Source organism: Aethina tumida, chromosome 3 (assembly GCF_024364675.1).
Source record: "Aethina tumida isolate Nest 87 chromosome 3, icAetTumi1.1, whole genome shotgun sequence".
Classification (NCBI taxonomy): Eukaryota; Metazoa; Arthropoda; class Insecta; order Coleoptera; family Nitidulidae; genus Aethina; species Aethina tumida.
Window position 1 is genome coordinate 33,807,396 of NC_065437.1, and position 23,964 is coordinate 33,831,359.

At 31.3% G+C, this 23,964-nt stretch overlaps 1 protein-coding gene and 1 long non-coding RNA gene across 4 annotated transcripts in view; both read left to right on the plus strand.

Moving 5' to 3' along the window:
* Positions 1-23,964, plus strand: part of LOC109602052 (EGFR adapter protein) — a 177,372-nt gene that overhangs the window by 65,589 nt on the left and 87,819 nt on the right. The window contains exons 1-2 of one of the 2 annotated variants that reach the window (XM_049964270.1): positions 6,925-7,019; positions 21,805-21,879. Coding sequence is in view for 1 of the 2 variants with exons in the window: in XM_049964269.1 (XP_049820226.1) it covers positions 21,805-21,879 (75 nt within the window). In the remaining variant the exon portion in view is untranslated. Of the gene's footprint in view, positions 1-6,924; positions 7,020-21,804; positions 21,880-23,964 lie in introns of those variants that run through there. The other variant, XM_049964269.1, reaches the window with a different exon arrangement.
* On the plus strand, positions 2,613-4,294 carry LOC109596284 (uncharacterized). Of its 2 annotated transcripts, XR_007547448.1 has the most exons (7): positions 2,613-3,122; positions 3,275-3,420; positions 3,511-3,647; positions 3,696-3,737; positions 3,783-3,884; positions 3,949-4,041; positions 4,095-4,294. It is a non-coding gene; the product is annotated as an uncharacterized LOC109596284 (long non-coding RNA). The 2 variants fall into 2 exon arrangements; XR_007547447.1 differs by having other exon boundaries at positions 3,511-3,737; positions 3,793-3,884.

Here is a 23,964-nt window from a genome sequence, read left to right on the forward strand (position 1 = left end):
ACGTAGTTAGTCGAATGCGATGTAGCTTTTTATTGGCGCAATGAATGTTAAATTTCTCGAATTTACTACGGTAAATTTCATTTAAATTAACTCATCAGATCAAATTTATTTAAATATTTATAAACCTTCCTCATTTATTGCTTGTCCCACCAAACAATCTACCTTCAATACTTTGTTATTAATATTATTATTATATTTACGATTATTAAAACAAACGTTCAAGTACCTTATTTAATTAACTAATACTTTCAGATGACATACAATAATACAATACGCACTTGACATTCAATTTAATCCAAATTCAATTCAGTTACTATTTATATCTAGCATCTGAAGTACTAGTCTGAGTGATTTAATCTTCAATATAAATGTCTTATTAAACTGGAGAAAAAACAGTTCAAATTAAATCCCCGAGTAGTAATGAAGGTTGTTGCTATCATACCTGTTTGTCTCCTTCTCATCCCATCGGTATTATGCCGAAATGTTTTTAACCCATATCCACAAGTGAAAGTGAAGAATGTAACTGGAGATGTGGGTGAACCTGTAATTCTTACCACTTTAATAAAAGAGGGAAAAATCGACGCCGCCAAAGAAGCATCCCAAGTAGAATTGGAAGAACTCCAAAAACTGAACGTGGAAAGTTACGCTGGATATTTCACAGTGGACGAAACCTTCAACTCCAACTTGTTCTTCTGGTTCTTCCCGGCCAAAGAAGATTATGCCAACGCCCCAGTTATATTGTGGCTTCAGGGGGGACCCGGAGCTTCATCTCTTTACGGCCTGTTTGCTGAACACGGACCCGTAAAAGTTAATGCCAAAGGTAACCTTGAAGCTCGAGAATATGCATGGAGCAATCAACATTCCGTTATCTACATCGACAATCCGGTAGGAACTGGGTTCAGTTTCACTGACAATGGATTCGCACAAAATGAGACGAAAGTTGGTCAAGATCTGTACAACGCTCTACTACAGTTTTTCCAAGTTTTTCCTGAACTACAACAAAATGACTTCTTTGTTACTGGCGAATCGTATGCTGGAAAGTATGTGCCTGCGGTATCGTATACAATATACAAAAACAACAAAGATGCGGAGCAAAAAATCAATCTTCAAGGACTTGCTATTGGAAACGGATTGTGTGATCCCAAGAATATGATGGTGTACAGTTCCTACCTCTACCAAATTGGACTAATTGATGAAAATGGACGTGATGAATTTGCTCAGTATGAGGAAGGCATTGTTAAAGCAATTAATAATGGAAATTTTAAGGAGGCTTACAATTTGTTCGATCAAGTTATTAATGGAGATCTGACTGAAGGACCCGCTTTGTACAAAAACATTACTGGCTTCAGTAACTACTTTAACTACTTATATCCTGTGGAAGAAGATGAAGGAGATTATTCCTCATTTGTGCAGAACGAAAGTGTTAGGAAAGCCATTCATGTTGGTAGTTCGACTTACAACAGCGGAGTGGATGTAGAGAAAAATTTAATCGACGACGTCATGGACAGCGTTGCTCCATGGTTGGAGGAATTAATCAACAACTACAGAGTGCTTATTTTCAACGGACAGCTGGATATAATAGTAGCTTATCCGCTTACAGCAAACTATTTAAAATCTTTAACATTCAATGGATCGGACGATTATAAAAATGCTTCACGAATTATTTGGAAAGTTGATGGTGATATTGCAGGCTACGGTAAAAAGGCTGGAAAATTAACGTCTGTCGTGGTGAGAAACGCAGGTCACATGGTTGCCTTAGATCAACCAAAATGGGGACATGAACTAATTTATAATTTTACAAGGAATACTTTGTTTGAAACTAATGTCCCTGAAGATAATGGAGCCGTTTCTCTTAAAATATCATTGTTTGGAATTATTGCTGTGATAATCAAATTATTTATTTTTTAATTGGTTGTATTTAAAATGAAATAAATTATTTCTTATTTATTTTAATTTTTTACATTGTCACACGGGCACGATATGTATGTTTTTAAATATATCCATAAATATTCGTAAATATTAATTTAACTAAAGTCTATGATAATACCAACTTGATTTTCTATTAAATTACAATCTATCTATTACAATGATATGTAAAATTATTAATTTTTAGAAAAATAATTATTGATTATTTTATAAAATTATACATATCAAGTATAATTAATCGTTATCAAATCTATTTTAAGTAATTGCAATAGTTTTGAATCAGATAAAATATTTCAAATGTATATTTCTACCGTTAAAATATTTGTAATTTCTGTACCACGATAATTCTGAGGCTTGATTATGAATTTTTTTAAAGTAAATGTCATATTGACGTTAATTTTACAATAGACAGTAGTACGATGCATTATGAACTAAATAAAGCGTTACTATTTATATACAAGTATTAATAATTAATAATTTATTGAAAATATATATCTTGTCATATACTTTTTCGTAGATATTTGATTATTGATTATTTTATAAATTTATAGTTATCAAGTATAATTAATCTTTTTTATTGATAAGCCTTTGCGACAGATCTCATTCAGATAAAATATTTCAACTATATATTTCTACCGATAAAATGTTTGGAATTTCTAAACAATCTTTTTTGTTATTTCTGATGCTTGATTTTGAAATTTGATTTTTTGCAGAAATGTTAGTAATCATTTTGACGTTAATTTCACAATTGACAGTAGTACAACCCATTATGGAACAACCCGTATGTTTAAATCGTACTCTAGAGGATTATAACATATATAATTGGATTTCCAATTTAAATTTACAAACCTGCACACTAGTGGAAGTTGGTCTTAAGTATTTTGCAGTAAGTAGTCCAATTGGTTTGCCAACCTTTTGTTAATAGTTCCAATAGATATTTGTTGAAGATCCTGCACACAGCACATGCAATAACATGTTCTTTCTTGGTATGTGCCACATAAATACATTAAAACATTGGAATTTTTGCACAAAAGAGCTCCTTTATCAGAACGAGGCGAAATGTACTTTCAAATATGACAAAAAACGATTACAGAAACGTGTACACAGGCGATTTTGCGACTTTAACATAATGATAAATAACAAGGATTGTAAATGCAAACCGACCATCTTCGGAGAAATGTTTTATAAAGTTATCGGTAAGATTTTACAAATCGACGAACAAAAATGCGCTGGCAACACACAAAGTCAAATGTAGCACACATACAAGCACTTGATGTGTTTGCATACGTGGAACGTTGTCGGAGACGAACAATAACCTATGCCCATTAAAATAACATTAGCTTTCCAGGATTCCCGACTTGTTACATCTCCCCATTACCGAACAATATATGCGGGAATTACAATGTGTGCGGTCTGAAGAGGTGCACTGCTGACTATGTCGAGGGAAGAGTTTACTCAGTGCGTTGTGATCCCAATTGTGCAGGGAATGATTCGGTAAAAATATATATATATATGTATATACATATATATATAAAATGTTATTGGGAAAACAAAATTGGCGATATATTGCAGAAATTATTTTAGTTTTGTGATTACACACCTGCAGATAGATCATCGATGCCACCAATAATTAACTCTGTATGGACCAAATGGAGAACCATTCGTTATTATGACACAAACTCAGGATTGCATTCAATAGCAACATGTGTTAATAAATACACGTAAGGCAAAGACTATCGTTTTGGTGAAAATTAACATTTTATTTTAAGTGGAAAAGGAGCCATTGACTGTTTAGGACCAGGCACAAGTTGGTAGTAAAGTAAAACGCTAACAATTTAATCATAAAATCTAAGCAGTAATTTCCAGTTGCTCTCCATATTCAGCTGATTGTAAATGTAGAACTTTCATCAAAGATGGTGTATTAAGGGTAGAACGGTTCATAAAATATTCAGACACAGGTAAAATATAATATAAATATATTCTACTCTAAAAAATTATATTGAATATATTATTTTTTCTCAGAATATCCATTTATTACGGATTATGACGAATATGGCAACAGACCAAACAATATGTTTTTCACCAGATCAAATAGATATAAACATAACGTTGATGGTGATCAGTGTAATACATATTTTAACATATGTAAAGTATTATAACATTTTCAGACTATGATTTGGATGACGAAAGTGAAAATAATACAGAGAATGATTTGGAGGATTATGTAATTTTAGAAGAGGACACATATAAGCCAGATGTTACAGAAGAAGAGGAAGAAGAAAATTATGAAAACACAACTCAAATGGTCAGTAACTTAAGTGTTATTAAAAGTGGAACAATAAGAGCGAAGTGTAAAAATAAAATATTGTTTGGGTTATTTTTATATTCAATAAAATATTTTTAATATAAGTTTGTTTTCTTATTTAATAAGTTACATATTATTTAATTACTCAAAGTTTCCAAATTATCTGTATCAGCTTTGCAAATAAAGATAATGCTGATTTATACACCTGTTTACAGTCACTTAAACTCCCAAGAACCTAACCATTAAATATTGACTGGAAAATATATATTCAATTCTGAAGACACTATGAACAACTAAACTCAAATTGAAATTTACGACCTCCATTTCTAGTTGTTTACACCCACGTATGTTTCTTCGGTAGCATATAATTTTAGAAATAAAATCCTCTTTACTTCAAAACAATAATGTTTTAAATGAATTTTAAATTTGTCTTTCCTTCTTTATTGTCATTTCAAATTTTTAAATTTTTATTATTACAATATTTACACCGCATAATTAATCTCGAACACTAAACCCTGTGCATTATCCCCTTCAGCAATCAATCATTGACGAAACTTGTTTATGACCCACTTCCTTAATACATTCAGAAAAACTTAATTAACATATTGTGAATGGGATTCGGGGACTGCCACTGCATTGTACGTCCTTTTTTGTTAGGCGAACTTCTTTTACATGACTGGTCGTTACGCAGCGTGGAAAGTCATGGGACGAATCCGATGCCTTGTGACGTCACCCCAGCAACTTCTTTCCTGCGGATGTGCTCACCGTTCAGCTTTGGTTTATGTTTGAAGGTTTCAAGAAAAATAAAATCAAATGCGAAATGTAAAAACAAGCACATGTTTTTCTAGAGGTTGCTTTGAACGTTGCTTTTTTGTTTATGTAAAGGGTCTTATGTATCGTATGCATAAATTTTCGATTTTCAAGCCGTTCTTGGTATACTACAATAAATACATAAAAGGTCCATGATCAAACTTTTGTTCTTTTTGATGCAGTTTCAGTCTAGACGATTACTTTATATTTTGTGTACATTATCAAACTAAAATAAATATGGAGTAATAACATTTAAAACCACTGTACCTGATCTACAAACTGTAGAACAAAAGGGATTTGTGCTTAAAAAGTGCACTAGAAGAGCGAATAATTAAAGTAGTTTAAGACCTTCAAGTATTTACAATACTTTTCCAGATGTAAAGTTGAATGTCATTTTGAGCGGCTTGTGTTAATATTGACGAACGTACTTCAAGACTAGTTTGTCGTTTTTGCCCCGAGCTCACCGAGCGATTCTGGTATTAAATCCGGCCGCGGAAGACGACGCAATATCATCAGGGCTTAAGAATAAAATCAAACAAAAATATCCAACTATTACAAAGTATCGAAATCGACTGGAATGTCATGGCTGATACTTTTTTAATTAAAATTTAAAAGGTTTAGGTTTTTAATCTTTAATTTACCTGGAGTGGTAATTAACTGCATGAAAGCTACTTTGATCCTGAACACTTCTTGTTCATCGGAGTCAAATTGCGATCAGGTATTTATGATTTATTCTCAAAGGAATAAAAATTGTCTCTGCAATTGATTAAAGTTGGTACTCAATTTTTAATCACGGTAAGTATCTTGAAGAATTGTTTTGTTTCACTAATTGCTAGAAAATTAAGAAATTATTTTATTCATAAAAGTCTTCTTTATACCATATTTTGTCGGTCCTTTTTATAAACATAAACACAAAACTGATTGCTTTTTGTACTCGAAATATAACATTGGTTAAGTATTAATCTTTTGTTAAGCAACAGAAAAGTTTCAAATTCTTTTTGTATGTTTTGTAAAGAACGATCACTTACAGTTCATTAAAAGGCGTATTGTATCTTTAGTTTGTTAGATTATAAGGAAGTAAAAAACAATCTGTTCCACAAATTGTACAAGCTGTAAGCTATCTAAGTTGTTGTAAATTATGTTTGATACTTACTTGTTAGTGGAGGAGAGTAAATAGATAAGAGTACAAAGAACAAATGTTTCCACTTCTAAAAGGAGCCGTAAATCTACTAACGTGCCAACTTTGTTAAATTTTATTTTTCAACAGAATAGAAGAAAAGTAATAGCTCAACTAGCTGGTCGCGGGGTTTGCGGCTCCCACTGAAAACATATTATGTACTTTTGTCATGCCTTTACACGGGGTCTCTTGCAGGTTTTAACATAATAGTTCCGGTTGCCTTTGTTAGCGGCGAACGTTCAAGTTCTCGCAGTATATTCCTACCATTGCTGCGGTACCCCGATGTTCCTACAAATCTAAGTTTCGGCCTAATGGACTGTAGTCTTATTCAAGGAACACTACTTTATTTGCGAAAACCGTGGCTTGAATTCGATGGGCCTAATTTAACTTTATTTGTTTCGCCAGTCCTTCTTTCCCAGATACAAAGACCCATTAAAAGTAATCGACAAAATCTGGAACCGTTCGTCCACATAACGCGGCCTTCGTTTTTATGACAATTCCAACACATATTTTACATTTTACGTGTGAATGTTGATTGTAAAACACATCTAGTTGGAATTTTTTATTCAAAGACCAAAATTATGGAGTTTGGGAGGAAAATTGAACAGACTATAAAATCGCCCCCGTGCGCAAGCCCCCAGCACCACGTGCTTTTTCGAGACTCCAGACGTCAGTATTCATTTGGACGCTGTGAGGGACGTCCGACGTCGGTTCCAAGCGTCGCGTTCGTGAACACGAACTTCAGAGCGTGAGTTGCGGTCACATGGTTCCCGCAATTGGAAGTAGTCGTATGGAATAGAGGTAATGTTTGTATGCTTAATAAGTAAAAAACTCTCTTAATTTGTTCTGATAAAACATTAATTTAATGTGTCCACCAATTGGTATAATTAAAATATTTAATTTCTCTCATTGGATTTAATTTCATAATTACTTATGTTTTTTTTCACATAATTTATATTATTATAATATTACAATTTAATATTCTGTGAATAACATATTTGAAAAATATTACTTTATTACGAAATTAATATTGTTTTTTCCTTTAGATTCAAATCATGATGTGATTAAAAATTAATTATAATTAATTTATGCGTCGTCAAAATAAAATCACGTAATCATGAACCACTTAATTAAAATGCCTGTGTCCTAGGGTGCAATTGGGGTAAATTAATTCAAAGCTTTATGGCCCATTAGCATCGTAAACACGCTAATGTGTCTATGCCAATTTTATTAAAAAACACCAATTAAACGTAATTTTAGAAAATATTAAATTATTACATGAAAATTTATGTGTATATAATAATCTAAATATTTATAAATTAATGTTAAATATGTATGAGAGAAATTTATATAATATTTTATTTTTTGCTTAACTGTGTGTGCAGTTAATAAATTAATTTTGGAATAATTTACGAATATTTTAATTATATTTAGCCCTCTGGAAAACCGGAAAATGTTTGCAAGGGTGAAACATTAATTTAGAGTCGACCATTCTTTTTAAAATATGCAAATTTTTAAATATTTCTTATAAAATTTTAATTAAGAAAGGAGGCTTCAATAAATATTTGTCTTAGAGACGGATATTCAATCGAGAATATATTACTGAATTTTTATCAGCTTCTGAATATACTTTTTGTTAATTGTATAAGTTAAAAAGATATGGCAAATTTTATAAATTCAACAGTCAATATTAGTTTAGTAGCAGTCATTAAAAGCAGTATAGGTAGACTTTTCACTATTATGTACATAATTTCCTTAATGAGGAGTTACATACCATAAATGTAGCTATGAATAATATTTTTAAAATATAATATTTTTACCATAATTGAATTATATATATTAAATTCCACGTTGTATAGAATATTTTGATGAACTAAATGAAACATAACATATTTAATAATAAAATAGTTGAGCTTAAAATTAAAAATAATTTCGACAAATACAACTTTTTTATGAATAAAATTTTATCAAATATTTATTTATATTATTTGTGGTAAAATAATTGAAGAATACTATAAATAAAAAAATTAATTATATTATATATAAATATCAAATTTTATGTTTTCGTTTGCGTTTATTAGTTTCATAATTTTGTAAAAATAATTTATTACGTCACCAAACTCTAATTAGATTTATAGTTCAATGCCGGGCATAAAACTGTGAAATCATTACTGCCTCCAAAGATGAGGTTACAGGGAAGGCAAAATCAATTGGCCTACAGACGACGCAGCTGCTTTACGAGATTGATACAACAGTTGAGCAGATATTCTTCTTTATTGGTTTTATCTCTTTTACACTTATTGAACATTGAATGTTTACACCCGCATTCATCCCATGAATCCTTGATTAGAAACCTGATTTCAATTCGGATTTTCATCAGATTCCACATTTAAACTGATGTAAGCCACTTTATAACACTTGATGAAGCTGATTTGATTACAGGTGCGAAATATTGAAGATTACGTTCATGCTCGGTTGTCGATTTTATAGAAAGTGTCGAATATTGTTATAATAAGCGTAGTAAATTTACAGTTCAATGAATTTTAGCACTAATGATAATGTCTGGAGTATCGTTCAATATACATGTATACTTCGTCGGTTTAATCTTAAACTAGAGAACTGTGTGTGTTAGTTGTACTATTAAGGAACACATTTGAAATATTAAATAGCCGAGATGAAATTGTAGTATGTAATATAACTTTTGTGCTGACGCGAATATTTTCCTTCAGGAAAATATATAGAAACTATTTAAAATACTTTCAGCGACGGAACGGGGAACATATTTTCACTCAGAAGTAAACAGCTTTAAAATCTGATACTGCCTATTTAACTTAAATGTTTTAAGCTAAAATTAAATAAGGTTGGGCAAAGAAGTATCATAAAAAGTAGAGAATTAAGAGTGCTCGAAACTTGGACAGACTCTTATTTGTATAAAAATCTGCAAAATAAACAATAACTTTTTAAGTTCGTAAGTAAATTAAACTTCTTGTAGTTAATTGAAGTAAATTTATCCAATTAGGAAGAGCACATAACTTTTCCAGATGAACCTGTAAAGTGGGCTGCTTTCGACGTACTCTAATTATAATTCTGGCCCTCTTGTAATAATTATAAGATTTAGCGAAACGGAAAGAGTCTGTCCCTATTAAGTGTTTTTGTATGCACCCTACGGTTTTAAAGACTAACTGCCACTTCTGGTAAAATTGAATTAACTTTGAGACAAACTGAATTTCGTGCACTTTAAACACAAATCGATCTCAAAATAACCAATTATATATCCAATCACCTGAAAACAAGCTGTTCAGGCAAATACCTAGCAAAGTTCCATGAAAATGAAGTCTAAGGAGTCATAATTAGCGAGTGGTATTTAATTAACTAATTGCCTCCTTAATTTGAAACCGAATTGTGGGTTTATAAAAAATTTTACTGAATTAAGCCTTCCATTTACAAGAATCATTTTCGTATACACTGTTGAGTGGTACATAAATTCTACATACAGAATCCGTTGTAGATAAGAAAGTTTTTATACATTTCCCACTTTCAAATGGATGACATAAAATCAAACTTTTATGGATACAGCGAATGTGATATCTTATCCTGCAATTAGATGTTTAACCCAAAAAGTCGTAAAATATCCGTCCATCTACAATATTAATCAAAATAGAATCTCAAAAAAATATTTCTCTTTACACGTTCCCTAAGAAAGAAATCAATAAATTTTATTCTTGTGGATTTAGGAACTGATACAATTTTAAAAGCCTCACCAGATTCTCGAGATAGGAGATCAAAATTCATTTACGTCTGAAAATTACAGGATCTTATCCGTGAATAACACCCTTTTTCCATCAGTCTTGTACTACAGCAAAGTGGTCTATGCGAAAAAAAATGCGAGATATATAAACACGTCACGTATAATCCATCTAATACCTCGGTGGTTGCGTAAAAGTAGGCCGTAGTAAGCAAGTGGGAGTGGAGAAGAGGCTAATTCAAAACATCAGTATTCTAGTGACAGTGCAGTGTCACTTTCCCGGTGTTGATGTTTCTCTACTTTAATTACATGCTAAATTTAATACCCTTAAGACATGTGCAAACACAACGCCTCCACCCGCGATCTAAATAATTAACAGCGGAATACAAGAGATTCTCTTTAACTAGGTATTCTAAATAATGACGTCGGCTCAAGTGGTTTCACATCCAACATTTTAAATTAAGGTTGATGTTAATCGTGCCCGAAAAATGTCATTTCGATTAACGATAACGTGTGTCATTAACCGCTTAAATTTTATAATTATTTATGAAGCATCATTTATTAATGCAAATATGCATTTTATAAAAAAAATATATTATTTTCAGATTTTCCAATTTATTGGTAGTAAAACAAGAGTATCTCAAATATTTTCCTCTCATATTGTTTTATTCCTTCAAAATCAATATCAATGAAACATGATAATCAAATAGTAACTCGTACACAAAAAGGCATATATAGATTAATGGTGTTTTGAATTTTTGAGTGAATAGACAAATAAATAACTACAAAGTCAAATGTTGATTTTTATCCTTATATCTGATAAATTGAAAAAATTCATTAACATTTTAAAAATTGAAAAATAAATATTATTGTAAATATGCTATAAGTATAACATTTTACGAATTGTTTTATATTACCATATAAAATTGTTTTATAAATTTAAAATAAACAATTTTGTAAGTATGCAATATAAAAGAAAAAATATAACTACTCTCTTAAAATAACTATTATTTAATATTGTAAATTTAATATTCGTATTAATATGTATAATATCGTATCAAGCAGTCAGTACAACAAATTAAATAACAATACTAATTTTAATTTATTGGAAGAACGTCAAATATTTGTTTTAAATCTTTATATCTATTAAATTGTAAAAAGTAAAATTCTTAAAATAATGTTTGACGTGCTTGTATAAAATTTTATAGTAAGTCAGAAATTATAATAATGACCAGTTATCTCTAATGGTGGTTGTTAATTTTAGATGAACCTTCGGTCGGGAATTGCTTCAACGGTTAGAATTGCATACATATTTTATTAATATTTTTAATTGAGATAGACGAATCGTACTCATTATTAATTTAATCGGAAAGTTGAAATAACAAAATAAAAAATTAGTATATAACCGGATTCTACTGCGAATTTAACAAATATTTAACATATTTTACAATTTAATATGCACATATAAAATATTAAAATTCCGTAACAACTTTTATTTATAATAAATAAAATACAACTCGGGCAGTAATTAAAAACGAAATCCTTTAAATCAATAATAGCAGTTCACAATTTGATATATTTGATCCACCATATTTAATCGGTTATAATACTAGACTAAATCCCGCGTAGGGCAGGTACCAATATAACGTGGATGTAACAAATATTTGTTCAGAGGGGATAACTGCTGCGCGACGCAATCCCGTTGCAGATTTAATTACCCAAAATTTAGGTGGGATGATTTCATAATACACGCCACAATTTAATCCCGAAGTGAAACAATACATGCTCGGAAGGGGTTGCGATCCCTTCTGCTTTCCGCTATTGTTAATGATGGTTTACCGGAATGACATTCAATTTATCTAATTATATATAACAGGTCGTCATTATAAAATACCTTTGTCAATTCGACCATATTATTGGGTTGCAAATCCATTTATCAGGCCCAATTTTAATAATGAAATTTTCGTCTGGAATAATGGATACATTGGAACATTTGAAGTGCTATTAGTTCGAGTTGTATAAAATTTTATAGTAAGCAATAAATTATAATAGGTTTAATAAAAGATAAACGTTGTTTATTTCACTGAGTTTTAATTTGAGAATCCCGAAATAAAATTTAATATGCCGTCGTATGTGGTGTATGAAAATCTAATATCCAGGTCTGCCTTTAAGTAGCATTTAATATAAATATACGTTTATTTTTACGACGGCAATGAATGCAATATAAAATTAAGTTTTATTGTGCTCATAACGCGAATACTTTTTCCATGTGAAGATGTAAAAGGCGTTGTCAGGACGACCGCCTTTCCCTGTCAAGGTGGAATCAGAATGATACCGTGTCAAATCTTCCCTCTATACAGACCCCCACCAGATAAGAGCTGGATCCGGCTAACGAGACATTAGCACGCGGAAAATTGTTTCTGCATGACTTTTTGAATCCACTTTACCGTAATTATTTTGTTCCACCGACATGCTTCCACACCACGCAGTATTAAAAATAAGGGGGGGATTTATTAGTTTCCTTAATTTTCTTATCGCCAGTATTCCTTCTTGAAGACTATGGTATTCAAAAAAGTGTTTTTAATTTTAATTGCGTGTGATAAAGTTTGTGCAGACCGTAAAATATTATCATCTGAGGATCAGCGGCTAGAGCACTGAATCTGAACTGCAATGCCTGCATTAACCCCATAAAATTGGTGTAATGTAAACATTTGTACTGCAATAAACCTCACGGCGCTATAAAATGTACAAAATTAAAACATTAAGCGGCTCCTATCACAATATACAATCTGGCGTCTAATAAAATATAATCTGCCGTATGGTACCACAAATGTTCCAGAAACAATACGAGAAACGTGTGAACCGGACACGTGCGGTTTTCGGGACGTAGGTGAACGAAAATGTGTGCACAAAAGTCCCCCGGCCAACTTTCATCTTTAATTTGCACGGGGACTACTTCATTTTATTGTTTGAAGGATGACCGCAGACGGTTCTTTGAAACGGCTAATTATGTGTCATCGAGGGGGTTGCCATAACAAATATGAACATGCTAGAAATGAACAGGATGTAATATGTAATAATGCCAAGGGTGAGTTTCTATTGTGCGTGCGGATTAATTTTTGTAACACTAAGGGCAGATTTACAAATTGATGTCGATCTTTACAAACTTTAATGAGCTTTTTTAGCCCAGTGAGGTACAACAATTAAAAACATGAAATGGCCATAAATTGTCATTATGAATGAATCGACTTTAGTACTAAACAATCTTAAATGTCTGGAAGTTAGTGGTAATAGTGCACTGGCTATTGTAATTTGTATTCTAGTGGCGGTGCAGCAACATTTTAATTGCAGATCCAGGTATTAACGGCTAACATTAGACTTGGATCGGAAACGGTCGTGTGCGCAACATAAAGTTATCTTAACGTTCGGTCGCCGCGAACTTAACCAAAGTAACTAATATTAAGGGGGTCGAAGTTTTGATTATAACGTTACAGTACCACCGTATAATGGCGCTGAAATGTGATTTATGGCGCGGACCCCGCTGAGCTTTGTCGAAATGAATTTAATTTCCTGTTTGTATATTACAAACTGGACACTGCGTGGGTCGTTATTTACACAAGGATTTACCGACAACTGAATTTACCGACGGATTTATTTCATTTTTAATCATTAAGGGTTGCTTTTTATTATTGATTTCCATGTCGATTTCAGGCTTGTCAAAATATTTTGTTGTTACATTGGTTATTATTTAAAAAATATAAAAAATGAATTCAAGTGTGACAAAATAATTTACTTAAAATCCGAACACCAAAAAATAATGAACTTGTATCACCGAAATCTATATACATATTTCTATCAAAGTTGTTTTAAATTAAGTTATGTTTAGTTTTTTCCTTTTCCCTTATTTTATTTCAGTTTATTACTAGGTTTAATTTTTTTAGTTTCGTACAGTCAGTGATCATTCACTAGTGTTCCGAATATGAAGACGTTGACGATTTCAGGTGAGAAATGCTGCACTCTGCACTTCGCTAGAATGGCATAACAATATCAGTTATTTTTTTAGCCCAAAATTTTTACTTTTTTGCCAAAATTAACCCATATAGAGACCGAAATTCCCATGTAACTGTTATGGTGTTGTGGCGAAGTTTTTCTTACCTGAGGATTTCATTAATTAATACAATTTGATGAAGAATGAATTACCAAATCTAAGAAAATTAGAATGGGAGTTAATCGAAGTGTGTTTGAACCAGCAAAAGGTAAATTCGATACTTGGGACTTATTAACTTTTATAGATATAATCATCGACCGTAAACATATACGTCAAAGATTGTAATGATAAATTGGAAACTGTTGTCTATGGTATGTATAGGATATACTAAGGTCTTATCTTGGCATCTCAGGTCCCCTGTATAAAGAAGATAACCTCGAACTCATATTGCCATTGTTTCTATAAGGTGTTCATGTTATGGTTTTTGTTTCGCCATACCGTTCAGTAATCTTCCTAGACAACAAGAGATATCAGAACAATTTAAGTTCAAAAGGCGATAAATATATCTTAGCCTTAGGAATAAGTTAACAATCTGATCATTTCATTCAAATAAAAATATATATATTTTTTTACAAAAAATTAAATTTTGGCAATACAAAAATATCTAATTTATATTAATGTATTCATAAATGTATAACTAGATAATTTACTATATTAATATTCTCCCTTCTGAATGTATAATGTATTTATCGATAACTTTTTCGCGTAATAAAATAATTTTATAAACTTTCTCCATAAAAGCTAATTTTATAGAGACTTTTCTTAAACCACGAAAGTTTGAATACATCAATGTGTCGATAAAAAATGCAACAGACAATATTTTAAACATTGTAATAAATTCTGTGCAACATGTTTTATAGAAGGTAACCGTAACAAAGACATAAAATTCCACTTTGTCCATTTAAACTCCGCCAAATATTTTAAATGTGTAAAAACGCTCGTAACTAATAACGGTAACAATGGACCTAAACGATATTCGATATCGTCATGAAAAGTGCTCAGCAGGACGATTTAGCGGTTAGATAGCACATCCGGTTACATGCTGACGTCACTAACAGCAGAGTTTGCCTTATCCGGATTAGTTTAATAGCAAATCGATTACTAATACCGTTTATATACCTGCCGATACCATTGCAAAAACACAACCTATCCTTTAAAAGCTCATTTATCATGGCTGCTTTCGGGAATAAGGTGTTATTTTCTCAGGTGGGTGAATAAACGTTTTTTTTGTACAGTGAATAATTAACATAACTACTCTAATTTCGATTAAATTTATTCAGTTCGGTCAGAAGGGTTTTGGTGAATCATTAATCACTTGCGAAACATCGGTATAACTTAATTAACCAACATTGCTGCTAATATTATATTGTGGAAACTAGGCGAGTGTTTGCTGACGATTGTGGATAATTGATGAGTATTTTATATACTGTCACTAATTCACAGACTCGACTATCAATTTTAAATTTTTGATTTCAGCAGTCCGCGTTTTTATTTCAGATACAAAGTGACTTTAAATCCGAATTTTCGATTTGCTTTAAAATTAATATTCATCCAGTCGAATGTTTCGCCGTGTGCATACATTTTCTGAATAAAGGTAAATTCAAACATTGGCTGAATATGGAAAATAATCTGTTTCATGGGCTGTTTTGTATTCACGATCACACCCTGTTTGCTGAGTGTCAGCCGATATTTGAATGTATTGTTTAAGATATCAGAGGTGTATAGAAAAAAAAACATGTGGGAGTTTATATTTTCTGTTTGCGTAGGGGACCGTTTGTACACACGTTGTAAAAGTTTTCAGATCCGCCTTTTGATCGAATTCATATTTCGATAGCACAAATAAAATATTAATAAGTTTCCCAGTGATAAAAATATGTAATCGTGCTTAAGTTTTAAGCCTTAAATATTCATAATACAAACAATATGGTAAATTAAGTGGCCAGTCGCTTTAAATCTGGACGCAAAAAGCAAACTGTACCGCTCTTAGTTTATATTCAGCCCATGGCCCGAGATATAGGATAGGAAGGTAAAGTCGTTTATGCCAGTCTGTTACAAATCTTCTTTATCGGAACTTAACTTGCGGGTTTTTGCACCCCAACTCACTGGCCCATACACTTTACACCGAGTAAATGTTTAGTCTGAAGTGAACAGAATGGGAACGGTGCTTAGAATATTAATAATCTTAAACTAATACAATGTAATAAGAGTTGGCGCTGTTGCAAGTCGTAAATTTTGGGCGGTGTGAGTTGTCAAATTTGATCGGATGGTATAAAGTTAAATGCAGTTCCGTCGATTGACGTTGCAGCAAAATTTTGAAACTGTGTTATTTGCATGCAGCTATAAATTCTTTCGACGTTGATGGTGCAATTTTATTTGAGACTGAATATTGTTATTTATTTTACTTAAAACCTTATATATTCTTATAAAGCCTAGCAAATATTTACGATTAAACTTTATTATTATGGAAAGCATTGAGAGATTTGACGAAATTAAGCATAATTATTAAAATTCTTAAGCATTACAGCCAATTCCGCAACATAATTTATTATAACTAATTTTTTATTTTCAAAATTATTAATTCTTTACATTCGTTACCATAAAATGTTTTCAATTATTTTCAACGTAATTAAAATTGTGATCAATAATGTAGCAATTAAAATTAAATTCAATTTAGAAGTATTACAGTTTAATGTAATCACCATTTAATGTAAAGGTAATAGAATAAACAAATATTTACAAATGTAGTTCGTTATCAAACTTTATTTATTTTGTGAAATTTGCTTGACATATTTTAAGTTTAAAATCGAAACAAATATAGTATGCGACAAATTGAATAACAAGTAGTTTATATAATATTTGATTTTTAAAATTTAACATATTTATTATAATTAAAGAGTATCATAAGTTTTAACTTATAGATATTAGTAACTAGCAGAATAAAATTATTAACTTTTTAAGAATTTATAATATTTTATCAAGTATCAAGTAATTTTTAATTGGATTGACAAAAAGTAATTAAACCGAAATTGTTTAAATTGCATTTAAAATTAATTTCCATTTGTACGTTATTAATAACATGAAGTGTACTTCAATTTAATTTATTTATTATATAATAAACATTTATTTACAAATCCAGTTTTCATCAATGATAGAAATTACAAATAATAAGTAATTACTCACTTAAATTTAATAAAACGAATTACCAATTAATTATTATCCTAATATATAATATCTTTATACAAATTGTATTTTTTATTATAAATAAATAATAAATACATTGCACCTTTCGAAGTGGATAATTTGAGTTTCCTGGATTAAACAGATTTAAACATATTTTCAATATGTTTTATTTTGACCAGAATTATTATTTGAATATATGCAGTTCTAGACGGTCAGTATATTAAATTTATTTTACATTTTACATATTAATAGGCATAAAAATAAACATTCCATATATTTAATTGCTTATTTTTATTTCGAAAAAACGCATTTTGTTAATTTGAACAAACTTTATTCACTTCATTGTCAATATACTAATAGTATACAAAGACTTGAAGACTTTTTTCTGAAGATTTTGATGCTATAATATTAGAATATGAAAATCTGCAACAAGTAGCCCATATGTATAATATGCCATAAACTCGCACTTAGAATTGTTATTGGCAAAACTATGGTGTTGGTTGCCAACGACTTACGATCAGAAGGCCGTTTCTTAATAATTTCTGCTGCACGAATCGCAGATTTTGTAGACCCAAGCTTCAAGGAGACGTTGGAATCACTGTTTGTCTATCTATCTCCAGAAATTATGATTTCTCGATGATCTCATGATCGGATCAGATTAACCAATTATATATCATTTGTCCACAAATATGGACAAGTTTTTATATTTTTAACGACAATGTCCGAGGTCCGACGTTATTTTTATTAATTTTGTTTTATTAATTTTCTAAGGCATTTGGTAATTCTTATTCTACTTCTGATTATGCTGTTGATGTGACTTTGTTTATTTATGCTGGAGATTAGTTATTCTCATAATTTATTTGTTGCAATATAATGTTATTGGTATTCTGAAATAATCTTGAAATAATTCAAATTATTCACTTCAAAATACAATGTATTATTATATTATAATTTGATGAACTATAACTAAGATATTTAAATTAAAATGAATGTTTTATAAATAAAAATACAAATTTATAACAAATATGTACTTGTAGCACTTTCATTTTTAATAAAAAGCTGGTTCAAATAAAGGAATTTTAATAAGACTTCGAAATTACAAAGTTCCAAGATTCTAGCAATTTAGGTGACAAAATGTTACATTCTACGTAATATTACAATGTGTACTTGTCTAGAAGGCAATATATTTCAGTATAAAATTTTACAATTTCATAAAATGCTCAACCAATAAAACCGTTCTTTTATCTGTAATGTTTTAAAAAAGGGTATTGTCCTGGAAGCTTAAGAGCCTCTTTAATATAATAAAATTTGGCATTATAAAAAGCTATGGCTATGGCTTTCTAAGTAATAAAACAAGAGATAGCAATGTCGTGTTATAAGATATAAGTTTCAAGACTATTTTTTTATATTCCCTATATATTATTTATAACCATTTACGGATTTATTTCGCACCAAAGCAGAAGTTTTAACCTCTGATTCTAGTAATTTGATTTATTTTGATAGTAAGTATTCAAACGCGAGACAATAAAGTTTTATGACGTATCGCATGACAATTCATTAGTGCTGTGCTTCGTGCTTCCCTCTCGTTTATATCATTATCTAAATGTATTTAAAATTGAATTTTCATTTATAATATGCACAATATTATGAGCATGCAACAAATAGAACTAAATGGACAAAAGCAAACAGTGAGCCATAAAAAAGCAAACATCATAAATATCATCAGACCAGGTGAATCAATATAACGTTGCTATGGTTGCAAAGTATCCTTTTCAAATGCTATGAAAGTAACTTTAATACAGCAGAGAAATCACCTTATTTTCATTCTGTTTACTGTGCGGACAACTATATACACTAAGCTGAAAAGCATTTGTACAAAGTACATACAAATAGGTATTTACATAAAGTTTGAGAGTCCGATATCGTCTGGAATTTCTGGATTTATAAACTTTTGATGAACAAAATACGGATGATGTTGAACTGAAGTTAGCATGCTAAATTTCATTAAATGTTTACAGTTATTGACTATTGAGCATCCATCTAACTTTTAACCTGCGGCCTGCATTATTCACGGACTTTACAAAATACTGTTTTTGTAGTTTTTCGTGCAACGTAAAAGTTATTAAATAAATTACGAAAATTAAATTTGTATCGGTGCATCTGACAAAATATCAATCAAAGGAAAGGAAGCACTACCATGACTAAGCTAGTCGTTCATTACATGTACATCATTTCGCTTTATGTCAAGTACACGATTTCCAGGACATTAATCCTTATTTGCAACAGCCAGACATTAGGCAATCGCTAATGCAGATGATGATGCATTTTTATGATGGAGCGTTTCATTTAAATGATTGGTGAATCTTGGCGTGGCGATACGTTAATCGCTCACCTCCTACTGGAAACAGCGCCGCAATCTACATATTCAGATCAGAACCAGTCGGGGGGGGTCGAATCACCGCTCTAATGAGAGTTTAATTACTGGAACTTAATTAAGTTAGTCGTTGATACCGGCTATCTTTATTCGAATAATTACGCTTTTTTAAACTTTGATGTCGTTTGATTTTAATAATTGGGATCTAAATTTAATTTGCGTCCCACTTCTGCCCTATTAAATTGGAATTTAATTAAACTTCAACAAATTTATGTTTTATTAAATTTTAGTATACAACATATACCTGTATATACAATAAAATGTTAATCGTAATGTCATTCTTTAAACGGGATAATATATTTAGCCCTAAGTCACGGAAATAGTGACACCGAATAGAGCTAATGTGTTTATCCAGCAAGACAAATGCGCATGCAACTGCAACTTAAATTGTAAACTATGACGTTAACGCATCTTAAAGTTCCGTTTGAATTATGACGTCATAAAACTTAAACTCCGTCATTTCTTTGTCGGGAATGTAACTGAAAATAAATAATCATTACATTCATTTTTATCCAACTAACAAGAAAGAATACTTTATAGTCAAATTCCTCAGTAGAAGCTTAAGAAGAATGTCGGTGAACGCGACCGGCTGGTAGTTAATAATTGAGTATGTCCTCCGTAACAAGATTCCGTTGCAAAAAACGAAGCAATCACATTAAAACCCTCACGACTAAATTAATAAAATTAGTAGTTTAGACATTGAGTGATATAAACATAACCCAATTAAATTCGTGTCCGCAGACAGGATAACATCTCGGTGTTTAGCAGTTAACTGTTGTGCAACGAAACCAAATCCTCGTTCGCGCGCACTACGTTGATAGAGTGTGACATGTGAGCCTGTTTCCCAAGATAAACCACTCACTGCAATCAGTAGCAATTCGACCATGCGAATGCGAGTTTTCGTCCAGATTTCCTACGCTTCCCATGTGCCCTGTCCACCCTGTGAAAATGAATCAAATTCGAAATAATTAAATTCTATTTGTAGTTTTTGCATATCTCGTATAATGAAACGATTTTAGATAGGACTGGCTCAAACATGCATTCAAATTGTGTTCTCACAGAGTAACTAGAGCACGTGCGGTGTTTATCGTACACATAAAAGTGTTGATGTGTCAAACAAACTTCCCTATTTGATTGAGCTGAAACACTGCTCCGCACTCGCTTAATTGGTGTACAAGAAGGAATTTACTTGTTTGGAATCTAATTCAGAATTTAAAGTTGCAAACCACGTTTTAGTTATTAAGGTTATTAACGTTTAGGTAACTTCGTCAGAAATTAAATTAAGGTGTTAAATTTTGGGGAGGTATTAATTAGAAGAAAGATTAAGTACGAGGCAATATCATATATGAGAGGGCGCTGAATCACAATTGGAAAGCCGGGAATCCTTTGGTCTATTGTTGGTTCTTGTCGAAATTACAATAAATAACCGGCAATATTCATAAAACCCAGGAAGCATCAACTAAAAGCTAATGGATCCGTTGTGTTCGGAAAGAGAAGGAGTCAACTTACATTTTGCAATAAATTACAGTCGCCCATTAGAGTTATTCTCCTGGTTTGACTGTGTAATTCTGGCGAGTTACACTTACAAGCCGACTAGGAGCTGATTTATCGGTACATTAGCTACTCCCGGGACTCGGCCCACAACGACAAACCCTGTGATCATCACTCCGGATGGTTTATGGCGCGATGCCGCCGCTCGTCGCTTTACCAAATTCAATTAGAACCCCAAAAATAATTCGATAATGTCGATTTTCGGAGTGTTTCTTTTCCGGACATGCTTCCGAAACGACCGTTTCTCTACACAATTTTCATGTTTACTTTGGGTTAGTGTGTGTCGGCACCGAAACATGCCACGGATGAAACACTTACAAAAAAATTATGTGTCTCCCTTTTTGTCCCTATTCGTGGACTACCGATTTTATTTCTAGTCGTCAATTGTCTTCTTAAGAAGATGTGTTTTTTACGAATACTTTAATATAGTGGTTTTCTTTGTTAAGTTTCATAAAGACTGTATTTATTATTTATTTCAAAATTAATTAAGAAAACTAGTTATTATTTATTACTGTTTCCATCTGTGACCGTATATAAAAATTTTATTTAACAATGTATATAAATAATTGAATACATCGCTGACACCGAACACATGCCATTATTATAAGGTCATTCTTATTCTTTTCAGGAGGGCAGCAAAAAGAAGCCCGTTCTTTTGGCGATATCTTTGGCCGGGATAAAAGTATGCAGTCCAGAAGGCAAGGTAAGAGTCATGATTTATTGTTTCATAAGACCACTCCGTCGGCTCACCATAAAGAAGTTCTGTCGCGTATCATGAATAATACCGTCACGATTATTATGAAATACTCTCATCCTTTATTTCAATTTTTATTAAAAATTCTATTTCGGTCCTAAAGTTTCAGGCGCGTTGCGGTGTCTTGTTGAAAATCTGACCTAATTATAAAACACCGAACGCTCCGTGTTTCGGCTTAATAAAGACGAGGAGTGCATTTAAGAAAGACCGTTAGTTATTCTTCTTGGTAATACAAATTTTAGGACAATTTTCAAATATTGTAACATACGGCTGCAGTTAAAAATAAATTGAAATCGACTTAATATCAATTTCGCAATGTAAGTGAAACTTATCAATCAAGAGGAGGCCGGTGTGAAGACAAGAGACTCGAGGTAATCCCCGAAGTGTGGTTGTGTGGATTACTATGAAAACCGCCAAGCAACGAATTCCCCAGTAGCCAATTTCAAGTTTTACCTTGAGTTCACAGTTTTCTCAGTTACGCCCAGTCCGTGGTTATAATTGTATTTTATCATCTCGCGTATTTTATACTAAAGGCAATTATTTAGGATTATATTAACTCTCGTTTATATAAAAACAAGGATTAATAACTCCCATTCTGCGTTGAAAGCCTCCGGAGAACATATTTTCGCGGGCCATTATATGATATACCGTTTCGAAAGGATACAATATGCCACGGGAAGAAAAATATGTTTTTGAGAAATTACAACGAAAGAGGAATGAACGGTGGAGTGTCGAACCATTTTTTCCACGTCTAAATTATTAATGATATTCTCTTTACGTGGCAAAAAAATTAAATTTCCACGTGTCCCAGCACGAACAAGTTCCTCAATGTCTGAAAGAATTGACCATAATGATGTAAATCCCGGAATGAAACAGAACAAAAACCATGTTGTAATCGGGGGTAGGGATTTGCATTAAGAAGAGGGGTGATACATTCACCCGATGTTTTGTGCACGTGTTTTACATTAATCTGTTGGCTTTGCACATGTAACGATCTCATGTGATAACCTGAAGTTATTTCCATTGTGTCGTGACCTGGAATAGCTCAGCCGACCCGACCAAACATGGCGAACAGTTATTAAGGGAGATAACTGTACGCCATCGCGAAAAATAACACAAAATATATCTTAATATATAAATTGCTCCGGCCGTAAGTTATATGAAAACCGGGGAATATATCGCGTCCTGTGAAAAATGTTTGGCTTTTGCTGCATATCACAACGGGGACAGCCTGAAATATGACGTTTAAAATGTAGCGGTTAAAAATTTTGTAAATTATTTTACGGGCTAATAAATAATTTTAATCCTGGCATGTCTGTCAATAGAACAATGCCGTGTAGAAAATTTAAAACAAACATTTAAAATTTAAAACAAATGATAAATAATATTACATGCCAAATAAAAACAATAAATTTATCAGAATTTAAAAAATGTTTAATTTCCATATAGGTTTAACTACATATCAATGTTATTTCTGGTTTTGTAAATAATTGTTCAGCAAATACATATTACGTTTTGTCAATAAATTTTCAGTCACTCTAAATAACTTAAAAAGTTACAATGTATATGACAAATACACTCCATTCTTATAAATTTATATTTAAATTGTTGTTTATATTGATATTTTTGATGTCAATTTTAGTAATTACTACAACAATCTGTTAACATAAACGATGAATGTTTTTTATACTAATTAATATAAACTATTAATTTTATATTTTAATTAATTTTTAATATAAAATAATTAAAATTATTACGTAATCATATAAATATTATATTTAATATTTTTATACTCTTTCTGAAGTTAACATAAATTAATAAATTATTAATATATTTTATGCTAAATAAAAACAATAAACTTTTCTTCCTTATCTCATTAATTATTTAAGTAAACTTAGCCATCGCAATTGAATTTCTTATAAACTTTTTGTATAATCGTTTAAAACATTTTTCTTAAATTAACATTCACAGAAAACATCCACTAATTATACTGCCTTTTATACACCACTATAATTGTGTTATAAATTTTAGCAC